General features: G+C 42.6%; 1 protein-coding gene across 1 annotated transcript in view; it reads left to right on the top strand.

Moving 5' to 3' along the window:
- The window catches only part of LAMP1 (lysosomal associated membrane protein 1), a 48,731-nt gene that overhangs the window by 8,293 nt on the left and 25,426 nt on the right, over positions 1–15,012 (top strand). Inside the window, exon 2 of the mRNA XM_029604658.1 lies at positions 10,956–11,077. Coding sequence (XP_029460518.1) covers positions 10,956–11,077 — 122 coding nt within the window. The remainder of the gene's footprint in view (positions 1–10,955; positions 11,078–15,012) is intronic.

Genomic DNA, 15,012 nt, shown 5'->3' with positions numbered 1-15,012 from the left:
GGAATCTTTTTAACTCAGGTGGTTCTTTACTTATAGTCACAATGACTACTTTTTGCTTTTATTGGACACTCTTTATTGGGATGCCTGTTTTCGTTAGTATCCTTCAAAGATACCTCCCTCTGAACCATGCTGCTGAGTGACTTTCTGGAAGAGACTGGAAGATTGGGCCTCCAAATGGCAGTTGAAATTTAATGTGGATAAGTGCAAGGTGATGCATATAGGGAAAAATAACCCACAATGTGGTTACATGATAATTTCCATATTAGGAGTTACTACCCAGGAAAGATCTAGGAATTATAGTGGATAACACATTGAAATCATTGGCTCAGTGTGCTGCAACAGTCAAAAAAGCGAACAATGTTAGGAATTATTAGGAAGGGAATGGTTAATAAAACGGAAAATGTCATAATGCCTCTGTATCGCTCCAAGGTGAGACTGCACCTTGAATACTGTGTACAATTCTGGTCACCGCATCTCAAAAAAGATATAATTGCGATGGAGAAGTTACAGAGAAGGGCAACCAAAATGATAAAAGGGATGGAACAACTCCCCTATGAGGAAAGGCTGAAGAGGTTAGGCCTGTTCAGCTTGGAGAAGAGACGGCTGAGGGGGGATATGATAGAAGTTTTTTAAAAATCATGAAAGGTCTAGAATGGGTAAATGTGAATTGGTTATTTACTCTTTCGGATAATAGGACTAGGAGGTATGCCATGAAGATAGCAAGTAGCACATTTAAGACTAATAGGAGAAAATCCTTTCACTCAACGCACAATTAAGTTCTGGAATTTGTTGCCTGAGGATGTGGTTAGTACAATTAGTGTAGCTGGGTTTAAAAAAGGTTTGGATAAGTTCTTGGAGGCAAGGTCCATTGACTGCTATTGATCAGGTTTACTTGAATAGCCATTGTTTGTGGCAGTGGTAACATGGGATCTTTTAATGTTTGGATACTTGTAGCCTGGATTGGCTGCTGTTGGAAACAGGATGCTGGGCTTGATGGACCCTTGGTCTGACCCAGTATGGCTGTTTTTTTTTTTTTATGTAATGCTTTCCCCTTTGTTCCAGTTTAAAACTACGCTCTCACGTTTTTAAAGGTTTGCACCAGTAGCCTGGTGCAAACTCTGGTTAAGGTGGAACCTGTCCTTTAGGAAAAGATTTCCTCTCCCCGCCTTTCCCTAAAAGGTTGGCCAGTTCCTTACAAAACTGAATCCCACTTCCCTGCACTATCATCTCAACCATACATGGAGACTCTGGAGCTCTGCCTACCTCTATGGTCCTGTACAAGGAACAGGGAGCTTTTCAGGAAATGCTACCTAGTCTCAAAAAAGCAGACTGTATATTATATCAATATAAAGAGAAGCTCCATTCCCTCTTTCCAAATTAACCCACAGTGCCGCCTCCATATCTCGTAAGCCCTGCAATTCTGTTGCTTTAATATTTTTTTTATATATATATACCATGCCTCCTCCCTGCCTTCCTACCTGGTCCTTCCAGAATAGATTTTAGCCTAATATGACTGTACCCCAGCCATAGTTTCCGTATGCCAAGTCTCGGTGACGCACTACATTTAAATCAGCCCACCATGTTAACCCGAGGTGATTGGAAGCGTAGAGCTACTGTAGGAAATAATGGAGGTTTTAGTGCCTAGCTTAATAATTAGAGCAGCAGGCTGACAACTAGGGCATCCAGGGTCGGAATCCTATTCTTCCTTGTGACCTCGGCAAATCGTGTCACCCTCTTGTCTCGGATCAAACAGGAGTTACATTTATGCATGCACTTCCTTTGGAAATGATCATACTGCATAGTAGTAATTTCCCAAAAGCCCGTTTACATGTGTAAAACCTTTTGAAAATTTTACCTCCTTAAATTGTAAGCCCTCTGGGAAGAAACACTTTTTCTTTTGTATTGTGTTTTTAACTCCACTTTGGTTTGTAAAAACAAGTAAATCCAAATGCTTAAACTGAAAACATTTTATTTAAGAACTTAAAAATTCATGACGGCATTTTGATGGAATGATTGCCCACAGCCATTGTAGAAAGTTTTTAAATTATCAATGGTATTTCTTTTTCTTTAAATACTTGTTTATGCTTTTCTAATTTTTTTTTTTTTTTAAGTTGGTTTATAGCTCAGTGTTTCCCATCCTTTTCAAGCCCAAAGCACATCTATATATTAACAAATGTGTGGCATGCCAAACTACACATTTCCTGTCTTATCAGGCAGAATTAGCCGTGCTGTCTGGGATGTCCCCCGACTGCCTTGAGGCAGAGCTTCGCTCATAGATCACAGAGCTCTTGCTCTGTGTGGCTGCGTGCTTCTTCCTGTGCGATTGCCATCTTCACCTCGGTCCTTTTCTTCCGCGCTGCCAGATGCACGCTGAGTGTTTTTCTCTCTCCTTTGCAAGATTTTCTTTAAAAAAACACATTTCAGTGCTTTCATGGCGCCCAAGCAGCCTGTCTTCAAGTACTGTCAATGCAGAAAGGTTATGTCCATCACTGGTGGATTACAACTATTGTTATATTGCCTGGGGCCCTTAGCATGACCAGTTTTATTGCTGGGACTGTGGTCGCATGTCGCTCAGGGCCCAGAGGCAGTGTGCCCAGAATATCGCACGCCTAAGGGACAAAGACGCCGGCTTCTATGCTCCAGCATCAGTGCGCCACTTGTCCCCAGGGCCGTAGACTGATTGCCCAGAGAAATAAAAGCGGGCTTCTTCCCTGGGACCCCACGGTAAGCAACCATTGGTGGCCGAATGGGTCAGGTCTCCCCAGTGTTCCCCACGACCTGCAGAAACACTGGGTGTCGGGGGATGCGCTGACCGGTTGAGCGCCAAAGTCTGCATCAATGGGTGGCCACAGCACTGAAACGGCAGCACCGTCAACATGTGTCGAAATGGAGCAAGGATGACTCTCTATGCAGGAAGGACTTGGTGCTTGTGTCAAAGAATGCACATCCCAACGCACAGCGCAATGATGTGTCAGAGTGACAACTCTCCGAAGTGTGTTTTTCTGGGCCCACTCCCATCGATGCAGATACCTGCAAACCTGTGCCAAGGGGATTATCACCTTTTTCTCACTGATTATTTCTCTCTATGCAGCCCAGCATTTTTCTCCTTTGGCTATCATATTGCCAAGTTGCTTCACTGTCTTCAGATCACCGGACACAATGACCCCTAGGTCCCTTTCTTGGTCTGTGCACATCACTTTCACCTCCCATCACATCTCTTTTGGATTACCAAACTGTAGTGCATGACTGTGGTTCTTGGCATTGAATCCCAGCTGCCAAATCTTCAAGCTTTCTTAAATCACATTTCATTCTCTCTATTCCTGGCATGTCAACTCTGTTGCAGATCTTAGTATCATCTGCAAATAGACACATTTTACCTTCTATCCCTTCTGCAATGTCGCTCACAAAGATCTTGAACAGAGCTAGTCCCAACACCTATTTCTGTGGCACTCCACTTAACATGGTTCTCTCTTCAGAGGAGATTCCATTTACCATTTACATGCTGTCTATCAGTCAACCAGTTTGAAATCCATGCCACAACCCTGGTGCTCCTCCCAAGTATTCATTTTATTCACAAGCCTCCTATGCGGGCCTTTTGTCAAAAGCTTTGCTGAAATTCAAGTAGATCACATTGATCGCTCTTCTTGATCCAATTCTCTAGTCACCCAATTAAAAATAAGACTATTAGATTTGTCCGATAGGACTTCCCATGGTGAATCCCTGCTGCCTCGGGTCTGGCAACCCACCCAATTGTAGATAGTTCATGCCTCTCCTTCAGCAGAATCTCCATTAACTTTTCCACCACCAAGGTGAGGCTAACTGGACTGTAGTTTCCAGCCTCTTTTTGCTACCACTCTTGAGAAGCCAGGACCATTACTGCTCCAATCTTTCAGCACCACTCCTGTTTCCAGGGACGATTGGACAGGTCATTTAGTAGACCCACTAGCACATCTTTGAGTTCCTTCAATATCCTGGGATGAACCTTATCTGACTCTAGGGCCTTGTCCACTTTTAGTTTACAGAAGAAATTGTATGGGAAGACTTAGGTAAACAGTTTTGTCTACCATATCATCATCTATGGTCTTTAGCCAGCAAGGATCCTTCTCCAGGGTAGTGAATACTGAACTGAAGTATTTAACATTTCTGCCATTTCTTCATCTCTCTCCACACAGTGCTCCTCATCACCTTTCAGTTTCACTGTACCACTTTGGGCCTCCTTTCTCTGATATTTCTGAAAAAAGTTTGACCTCGCTTTACCTCGTTGGCAATCCTTTCTTCTGCTTAAACTTTTGCTTTCCTGATTCTTTGTCCCCTTGGATTTTAACACATTTTTCCTTGTGTTCCTTTTCTTCAGATCCTTTATAATTCTTGAATGCTGTTCTTTTTGCCTTTTATTTTTTCAGCCACCTTAGAGAGCTAGATTTTTTTTCCTCTTACTCTTGTTTACTTTTCTAACATAGTTTGTTTACTTTTTTAACACACAGATTGTTGCCTTTGTAATAGCTCCTTTAAATTTGGCCCACTATTGTTCTTCCTCCAGGTGTGTCCCCATTTTGATAGGCTGCATTTTGTGAAATTCAAAACTCGGGTCTTTGTGTGACTTCTCTGTATCCTGTTGATGATACCAGACCATACCATCTGATAGGTGCTGTTGCTCAGATGAGCCCCTACCCAAACATCAGAGACATTATCCCCATTAGTGAGACTAGATCAAGTATCATGCCCTCCCTCATGGATTAAATTACCTTTTGTTAGTGGATGCTCTTCAAGCGGCTCTGCTCACTTGACTTTTTGTAGATTCCGCAGAAGGGATGCTCCAATCCACATCCAGCAGATCAAAATCTCCAACAAGCAACATTTCTCCCTTCTTTCCCACCTTATGGATGACCTCGATCAGATCTTTGTCCAGTTCTTCTGTTTGAGTTGGAGGCCTGTAGATCACACCAGTAAAAATGGAAGCGCCATTTTTTTTTTTGACTGTTCGTAATGCTTCCTCTCTATCCCATATCCCCTTGCAGTTCAGTGCTTGGTTATTGTGTTTGACAAAGAGCTACTCCCCCCTTTTCTGTTCCCTCTATCCTTTTTAAGTTATAGCCTGGGATGACTGTATGCCAGTCATGAGACTGTGAACCATGTCTCCATAACAGCAGCAATATCCAAGTTTATTCTATTCTAGGCCAAAATTTTCTTAATTGTATCATTGTCCATAATTTATCTTCATTTGAATAGGTGTACCTGTGATTCTATTGTCTTATGAATGTAAGAACAAGGGAACTGCAATATGTCAGACCAGTCCAGATGCATGGGTTTATGCTCCCCTGCTAGCAGATGGCAACAGATTTGATGTTGCCTAGTATAGGGTCCTGTACTGACACTAACAACCCAGTATTCTTTTTCCAGCAGGCAGTAGGATAGCATGCATATGCTGGTGTCTGGTTTACCTGGTTGAGATGGAATTAGCAGAGAAGCTCTTGGGGCAACAGGCCTTAGGGTCTGGTCCTCTAGTTGAGCAGAGTCAAGGAGTTTCCACAAGAACACTGAGCTAGGCCCTGATTTGAAAGTTGGCTAGTTTCTGGGCCATCCTCTGAGCCTCTCTATCTCCTGAGAATTTAGTTTACTTTACCTCCTCCTTCCCTTCCTCTGGTTTGTAGACAAGGTCTACAATAAAATTAAAACAAAACACGGCAACAGTTTGCAGGAGGCAGGCCAGGACTGCAGTCGGGCCCAGGTGTGCCTGGGGAGCGCGCTGGATGAGGAAGGGGATATCCTAAATAGGAGCCAATTGTTTCTATAGCTGGGGTCTTGACTCAGCATCACAGATTGTGCAGAACCTGCAGCCTCTACTTTAGCATTCCTGGAGGTAGCAGCAGATGCCACAAATTCTCAGAGGCGGAACATGTGTGCTGATTTGAGCAGAGATAAGAGGCCATGTGACTGCAGCACAGCAAGCCAACACCTTTTCCTCTTCCTCTGGTGCATTTAGTGCCATGCTGGTCATCTTAGAGCAACAGGCTTCCCTGGGAACTCGAGAAATGGGGCTTCCTGTACTTTTAACCTGTTTCATCCAGCAATGATCAAGCCCAGGTGGAGACTTTGGCCTCTGTTTTGGCAGGGAGATCTCTACCTATGCCAGCTTTTGGTGCTTCTCTCCAAAATTGGTCTTGCTTTATATTATCAGGTCTCTGATGAGGCAAGGAGCAAGTGGTGTGACCATGCCTCTCTCCCTAATGGTGTAAGCATTCCAAGTGGGTTAATTTTATGGGACCTGGATGAGGACAGGCCTTTGTGTGTGGCAGCTTCAGTGGGGTCTTCCTCTGAAAAAATTCCTTGTTGTCCATCCTTAGAACTAGAGGAAAGTGCCCCCCATCAGAGGATCAAGTAACTTAAGATGTTTAGAAAGGAAGAACATCCTTCAGTTAAAGCTTTGGGAGCATTGAGTATCTCGTAGGAAGGGGATAAAAAAAAATGTGGGAGATCTCATTATGATGAGTATGAGGAAACCTGACATTTTTCTTTTCATCAGATGATCAGGAAGTTGGTTGCTGGAGAGTGGTATTCTCTGGATGCCTACCTTAACATAGACAACGTGATGGGTAAATTACTGCAAGAGGAGGGGAAGGAAAACCTGAAGATACCTTAGGTGGATGCATTGGTGTTGGCAGTTACAAGGAAAGAGTATCATTCTTGCGGAAGGTGGTACAGCACTCGGTCCTCCAAGGATCTTCAAGGTTGAGGCCTTAAGTAGTCCTTTTAAGATGTCTGGTTTGGCTCTCAGGCAGTGGTCTGTAGTGGGTATATAAAAAGATCCTCTTTGTGCTGGTCACAGCAACTTCATGGTGGTGTCCTGGGAGCTTCTGTAACAAAGTTGGAAGTGACTCACTTGAAAATGGGATCTAGCTTTCTGGTTGGCTGCCTCTCATGATCTGATTTGGGTTTGTTTGGAGTATGGCATCAATAGTGGCCTTTTTGTGGCCATCTGGGTGGTGGATTTGGATTCCTAAGCATGTCATACCAAGTTTCTGTTCAAGAAGAAGCTCCTTTTTTGTAGAGGATCTCTTAAGTTAGTTAAGGACTTAAGTGAGTCAAACAATTAGACTGCTAGAGGATATTCAAGTGGTGATCTCACCCTGCTCCAGTCAGAAGTTGCTGCGGAGAAAGCATTGTTATCATCCAGGAAATTTTGCTGCTTTGCAGCAAAACCACCACTTCAGTCCTTCAAGGATAGCAAGAGGCTGCAGGGAAGGGGATGCTAACCCCAGTAACTCCTGGTTTGCTTAATGAAGGTTTGGGGGCCCAGATTACATTGTTTGGTTTTTAGCAGTGCTGACATTGTCTGTGCTTTTTCTAATGGCCTGCTAAATAAACTACACAGAATTAGGAGTTATGGACATGGGAAAACATGTATGTTGTGAATTTGTTATAACCTTTCCTCTACTTCAGCTAAAGCCATTGTCCTGTGCTAACCAAACTGGTTAAGATCAGAATTGTTTTTCAGGGACCTAAAGGCTTCTCTCAGCTTCTAAATCATTATTCATTAGCTTACTATAAATCTCCAGCATTACTGATTATTATTGGTAGAAGCTGAGTTTTTACCTTATATGGAAATACATCATATTGTGAGTAAGATCACTCAAAAGTGCAAAGCCCCAGTTAATAACTGTACACTAATGAGCTACTGTTAATATCTTGGTTGCTCAATATTATTGGTCTGTATTTCCTGATTTCTTCAGATGAGCATTTGGTGGTTATGCTGTCTCCTTTCATGGAAGCAAATTTAAAGAAACATTATCAGTCACTAGGTGTGATTGTTTATTTTCAAGAGTTTTGTAGAGCACCTAGTTGGATCTAAATCAAGTTCCACAATTGGGCCCTGGATATAGTGAGAGATGATTATGCCTTGGAATCTTTACATCCTATTCCAGGTGCCTTTATGGTGTAGCCTTGCAACCTTCCTCAGGAGGCAATACGTCCATTCCAGATTGGCTCTGAGAGATGATACTCTCTCTCCTGGTGATAGGATCTGAATTCCTTCCTTGTCCTCAATCTTTCTTTATAGTCTGGATGTGAAACAGGTGACAAGGGTTTCAGTTCCTCACATTCAGATAGAAACCTTGAGTTCAGTCATGGTGTCTGTGAAGCGGAGGGAGTTCCTGCTGTCTTTGGATTTGATGGAAGCTTACCTATTTATCTCTGAAGGGGAGACTTAACAATTGGTTCACTTTGTAGTCTTTATGGGGCCATTTTCAGTCCTAAGTCTTACTGTTTGGTTTAGCCATGATACCAGGAGCCTTCTCTAAACTGCCAGGAAAGGGACCTTGATGCATCTCTACCTAGATGACTGACTGGTTATGGGCAAAGTCGGCAGAAAGCCAAAATTCTACTATCAGTGATTGCTATCCTGCAAGAATTGGGCTGGGTGGTGAATTTTGCCAAGCGCAAACTGGAGTCCATTCTGTCCTTGAAGTATCTGAAAGCATGCTTAGTCACAGGTAGGTTGCATGTATATAATGGCAGAGGAGATCCAAACTCCAGTAGCAAGTCAGTCACTGATGTCCGTGAGGTCATGGGGATTACATATGAGTTTTAGGGATCACAATGAAAGTCTTGGATTCAATACCTTGGGTAAGAGTTCATATTTGCCCATTTCAGAGGACCTCTTTGGGGTTGATCTTAGTGCCAGTCCTCTTTCAACAGAGGTCAGATATAGTTTAAATTGGTAGTTTGTTGGAAAGAATTTGGAAATAAGAGTAGATCAGAAGTTCCCTCCCTGGATAATGGTTTACAACAGTTACCTGGCTAGGGTGCTTACTGGGGAGTATAGCCCAGGCAAAATGGTCTTCCAATCATTTAGAAACAAGGGCAATAAGATTGGCCTTGCAAGGTTAAGCACTAAGGATACTGTCAGACAGTGCAATGGCAGTAGTATATGTGAATCACCAAGGAGGAACCTGGAGCCTTCCCAGGTAGCAGCAAAAGTGAGTCTTCTATTGACGGGCTGAGAGGCATGTACAAGGGCTATCGGCAGCTTGCATAATATGAGGTGCAGGATTTTGTTTTTGGGTGTGGGTTGGTTTTTTTTGGTTTTTTTTTAAGGAGACATGCTTAATTCAGAAAATTGAAATCCTCAGACATCCTTCTTGCTGATTGATAGGCAGGTGGGTGAAGTCCTGTTTTATCATTATAATCCACCAATCCAACAAAGATCTCAAAGTACAGCATAATCATAACATATTTAAACATGATAAATACAACAGACAAGCAATCCATGGACCTCATAACTATCAGAAAAAATGCCATGGTAAAAAATTTTCAGTTTGTGGAAAGAAAATTTGGTGGTAGCATAGGCTCTAATGCAACATTAGCTGGTTCATGGCTGCTTCCCCACAGCATCTTAAGGTTTGAGTCAATCAGAAGATATCAGGATAACGAAACCTGGTGGCTCATGATTTGCTTGGACACCCTTTGTATATAGCTTTGAGACTCAAGGTGGGGTACTCTCTCTAACGTCTCCAGGACAAGAGTTTTCTTGTTACAGGACTGGTTCTAGATGATGTCCATTTTGTCTTATGATATTTGAAAGGAATTGTCAGACTATGGAAGAGCTGTTCAGAGAAGGTGGTTGCAGCTTTTGCAGGCTCAGGAAAAGGTCCACTTCCCTAGTTTATATGAGGGCATGGAGGATATTTGAAGTGTGGCGTAGAAATGCCCTTCTCCCTATAAGGCGTCAATGCCTGATATTCTATTTTGTCAGAGGGTCTGACCATCTCTGTTGGCACGGTGCCTTCATTTTTACCAAAGTGGTATCTGTTTTATATCATTGGGGTCATATTTGTTTCCTGTTTCAAGGAGTCTTTGTTCCATGCATTTGAGGAGCTTCATAGTTTAGACATTTTAAGATTCTGCTGCAATACCCAAAAGTTGGACTGATTGTTTCCATTATTTTCAGTGGATGATGAAACAAGGGAGAGGCTTTTAAGCCGTCAATGGCCCAATGGATAAAGTGAGTGATCAGTATAGCTTATATTACTAAGGGGATTTTGTTCCCAAAGATCTTTTAGAGTTTATTTGACTAGGTGCTCCAGTTGCTTTCTTCATTGGACACTTGCAGGGCTGCTACTTGACATCCTTACATTCATGAAGCATTAATATCTGGATGTGCAGGCTAGAGAGGATACCATGTTTGGTGTGGGCATTTTGAGAGCAGGGTAGGCAGGTTCCCACCTGGTTCAAGATATAGCAAGGATGCGTCCCCTGCATCTGGATTGGTTTGATGGGCTGAAGGAGAAGTTTAGTCTTGACTTCTAAATTCCTTTCTTTGAGTTTTGTCAGACTAGTTCAGGACTCCTAATTAACTGTTTTCAACTAACTTTTTTCCTGGATGCAGAAATGTTTCTGCTTTTTTTGGTTGGGGATAATTCAAGTTCTGATATTTGTTTATGGCTTTATTGGGCTGACGTAGTTATCTGGTCTCCTAAGGTTGAGAAGCTTTGCATATGTTCACCTGGAGGCCCTCTATTTTTGGGGGGAAATTAGGAAGTAGTAGTCTGCTTGTTAGAAGGTATACTGCTTTGCTGATGTCTCCCCATGTAGGGTCCTGTTTGGACATCAGCAAACTTGATCTGTCTCCATCTGATAGTAGGGGAGCATAAATCCATGCATCTAGTCTAGTCTGGCAGGACTCAAGGAAAGGAAATTAGCAGGTTAGATTCAAATTTCTCCTCCTGCTTTTAAAATGTGATGTTTAAATTGCAAAGCATAAAATTGAGTATCTCCCTTCTCTGTCACGGATGGCGAACTCTAGTCATCGAGTGCCATAAACAGGCCAGGTTTATGGCACTCCTTTGAAGAATGAGGAATGTTTGCAATAGCAGTGCATGTGCATGTAGGTATAGGTCAGGTTCTTTCAGGAACAGTAAAATGTTTCAAAATTTAACTACAACTGTTTTTATTCACAGCATATGTACAGATTGCAGCATCAGTTCAGTTTGATGTGAGAGATGACACTAATAAATCCTGCATATTGGCTGATCTTGCAGTAAACTTTTCGGTGGTGTATAGTGTTGGTAGCAACAAAACGGTAAGAAAAGGAGCTTAAAATGATACTTTTTGACTTGAAACTGAAGTGAGAGTACTGCTGGCAGCATGTTAATTTAGTAGATATCTGCTTCCATTTGCTAATCTTCTATAGCTTTTTATCCCATTTTTAATATTTGCCTGCAAGTATTTTGGCAGATGTTGAATTTGAAAGCGATCTTTACACCAAATTTATTTTAGGAATATGGTTCTAGAAACAGCTGACCTAGCTCTGGTTTTTTTTTTTTTGTTTTTTTTATTGTGTTTATATGGTGCTCTAAACCAGTGGTTGTAACCTTTTTGTTTGTTTCGGCCAGAGCACACCTGACAGATGGTTCTCACATGCATGACACACTGAACATGTGACAGTCATGGGGCTAAATGTAAACATACACTCTACGTCCCCCTTGACCCTCAACAATGGGTGCAGAGCAGAATTAGAGCATTACCGTACAACTTGCCATACTAAAAAGATGTTCTGGTGACACTTTCAATAAAAGCAAAACAAACTCCCTCTACTATCAGGCACAATAGCCCTTATGGAAAGACCTGTAATTTACCACTAAATGCCTATCCTATTGAGAAAACACAAGAAATAAGATTCAAATGCCTACATGCTAATAAAATACCTCACCTCTGTCTCACTCACACAAAACAGACCACCAAGTACAGGAACACAACTAATTAAAAATATGGAGTCAGAAACTGGAATAGAAACCCCAAAAAGGCACTCTGCATGCAGTGCAAACCTGGAGAACTATAGCACCTAACATAGTCCCAGGATTTGCAATAATGCACACAAACTAACCCGCACAAAGTTACACCTGCATTAATGCACGCACTCAAACAGTAACAACCCTATCTAACGGGCCGATACAGTAATGAACGCTTCAAATAAAAATGTAATTATCAGCTGACCCGGGCATGGTCAGATTAAGAAGCAACTCTTATTCTGACTGATATTCTAGAAGTGGGCTATTTGTTTCGCAGGACACCTGGTACAGGGTTCTTTGTCGTGGCACATCAACCACTTCCTATCATCACTCTTCTCTCCCCCCCACCCCTTGGCACAATCACCTTCTCTTCCCTTCTTCACTGCCCTGGCATAAGTGCCCCTCTCTTGGCATAGTCTTCTTCTTCCCTTCTTTCTCCTCCTCCCCCCTGGCACCATCACTTTCTCTAGTCCTCTTCCTTTCTCCCCCCCCCAACCCCTGGCATAATCATTACCTTCCCTCTCCACCATCTTTCCCCCTCTTGTGTTATCACCTTCCTCTCTCCTCCTAAGCTCCCCCATTATAATCACATTCCCCCACTCTTGGCATCATCACTTTCTCTCTCCTGGCATCGTCACCACCACCACCACCTTCCCTTTCCTTCTACCCCGTTACTACTACCACCACCTTCTCGCTCTCTCTCCCTTCATCTCTTTTTTTCCTCATCCTGGCATCATCACCATCTTCCCCACCCCACCCCTCAGCATCACAGCCTTCTCTTCACTTCCTTGCCAGCCCCCTCCACCCCCAATCCTTGAGCAGCAGAAGTCTGAGTGCGACTGCATCCTCCTTGTTCCATCAGGCATTTTTAAGTTTTCTGGGACTATTGCAGACAATTCTATGAATTTCCTTGTTCTTGTTCAAGCATGATTTGGAATATGTGGATTTTCATGTAATGGTGTCTGTCTTGGTTTTTTTTTTTTTTCTTTTGAATCCGTTCTTTTGTATGCCATTTAGGACCTTGGGTGTAAGTGGGTTACAAATAAATGCTGCAATAACTGAGCTTATACAGTCAGGTGGTGATCTTTTGTGAAACACTATTTCTCAGAGGACAATGCAGCATGGCAGTCCTCTCACCTGGGCGATTTGTTGGAGCCCAGCATGGAAGAACTGTATCAAAGTTTCTAGAACTTTGAGCCTCACTAGGCATGTCCACGGCATGCTGTTATGTCATGTGTCCACTCAGGGTCCCTCAGTCTCTTTTCTGTGGAGCCTGTAAGTCACGGTTTGAGTCTCTTTCCTCTTTCAGATCTTTTAGTACTATTTATTTATTTAAAAACTCTTCTATACCGTCGTTAAGTTGGATAACCATCACAACGGTTTACATATAGGCACGATAAAAATTATGAGTGGTATAGATTACAAATTAATCATGTGCCATCATAGTACGGTAACAGTAAAGTACAATCAGTTATTTGTTTAAGTTAAGCTAATTAGTTTGGTATAACATTTTATCAGCAGTACAAAATTAACATTAACGTGTGTTTGTTTGGTGCGTCCATGTTAATCAATTGTTTTTTTGCCCTTCTCTTTGTCTTTATCGAAAGCTTGTTTATAGAGCCAGGTTTTCAGGTTAGATTTAGATTTTCAAATTTCTCTGGAGCCTTAATTCGAGAGGCATGGTGTTCCATAGTACAGGGCCAGCCAGTGACAGTGCTCTTTCCCTTACTTTGAGTGAGGCGAGCTGATTTGACAGAGCGGACAGTTAGTAGAGCCTTATTCGCAGATCTTAGATTTCTGTGTGGGACATGTACGCGCAGTGCTGTGTTAAGCCAGTCGGTTTTTTCCTCATGTATAAGCTTATGAATTATACATAGAACCTTGTATTGTATTCTTTGTTCGATTGGGAGCCAATGTAGTTCGGCAAGTGTTCTGTTATGTGGTCCCTTCTTTTTTTGCCAAAAATTCGCGCAGCAGAGTTTTGTAGTATTTGCAGCGGCCTTAGCGTAGATTGTGGTAGCCCTTGTAATAGTGAGTTACAATAATCTGTGCTTGCAAATATCAGTGCCTGGAGGATTGTGCGAAAGTTGTTTAGTGTTAGCAGGGGTTTCAGTCTTCTAAGAGTCATTAGTTTACCGTATCTACGTGGGTAGAGACTCTAGAGCAATAGAATCTGTTGGGAGGAGGATTTTCTTTTTTTTTCAGGGTGTGCAATGCTTGCTTGCCTGCATAGCAGCCTACCATCTGCTCATGAGCCAGTATATGTGGAACAACCTGAAGCAAGTGAGGGGATGGCCAAGCAGCTTCCTAAATAGTAGGACACCCCTTTAGTCATAGTGGACAGAGTTGTAGTGTAGAAAACATGGGATCCATTCAACCTATGACATTTTCAAAGCGGCTTCAAGAGTCTGCCATTTTGGGATTAGGGCGTGCAGGCTCACTTGGCTGATCACCCTCTGACAGTGCAAGAAAGACTTGACATGAACGTAGTTTTTCTTAATCTTTCTGTCAAGCAGGCTCAATTAGCCATCTACATGTGGCTAATATCCAGTGGCACTGAACGGACTTGCCTCTCCAAGATGTAGAGCTTTTAACTCTTCTGAGTATATGTGGAAACTGTCTTGTGAGCCTTTTCAGTCATTTTTTGTCTGAACTGAATCATATGTGCATTTCATTTCTTTCTTTTTTTTTATTCCCCCCCCCCTTTCAGAGTAGTTTTGGTCAGAAACCTTTCTACCTTGCCACGCTGTTCTGCATCCACAAAACATAAGTGCAACAAAAAAAAAAAGTGTTAGTTTCCTTACAGAAGAATGTCGGGCCGAAAGAGAGAAAATCTACTGTGATGAGTGGTTTTAAGAATTGCTTGTGTGAAAAAAAAAAAAAAGGTCCCTTACCGTCAGCCATGATCTGTTAATGTCTGGGGCTGGATTACGACCAGAAAAACTGAAGCCAGTAGATGGATGCCCTGTACTCACAGCACTACTGGGCCTTGCGCATTGAACTGTGTAAATCTCTCGTGTCCCAGTAGGTCTTCCTCCTGTAGTGCAGCAGCATCTGCCTCTTTTTGGTAAAAGGCTTAAGTCTAAGTTCTTCAAACTCCTCCCATCCGCGTAGGCCCAGATTGAGTTCAGCCGGCTACTTGGTGTCGAAGCAGAAGCTCTATTCCCTTGAACCAGCCCAGCCTGCATTGAAGAAATAAGCATTCTAAGCATGATGCATACGCACC

This window comes from Rhinatrema bivittatum, chromosome 5, assembly GCF_901001135.1.
Source record: "Rhinatrema bivittatum chromosome 5, aRhiBiv1.1, whole genome shotgun sequence".
Taxonomy (NCBI): domain Eukaryota; kingdom Metazoa; phylum Chordata; class Amphibia; order Gymnophiona; family Rhinatrematidae; genus Rhinatrema; species Rhinatrema bivittatum.
The sequence above is the reverse complement of the archived record's forward strand: the minus strand, read 5'-3'. Positions and strand labels throughout refer to the sequence as shown.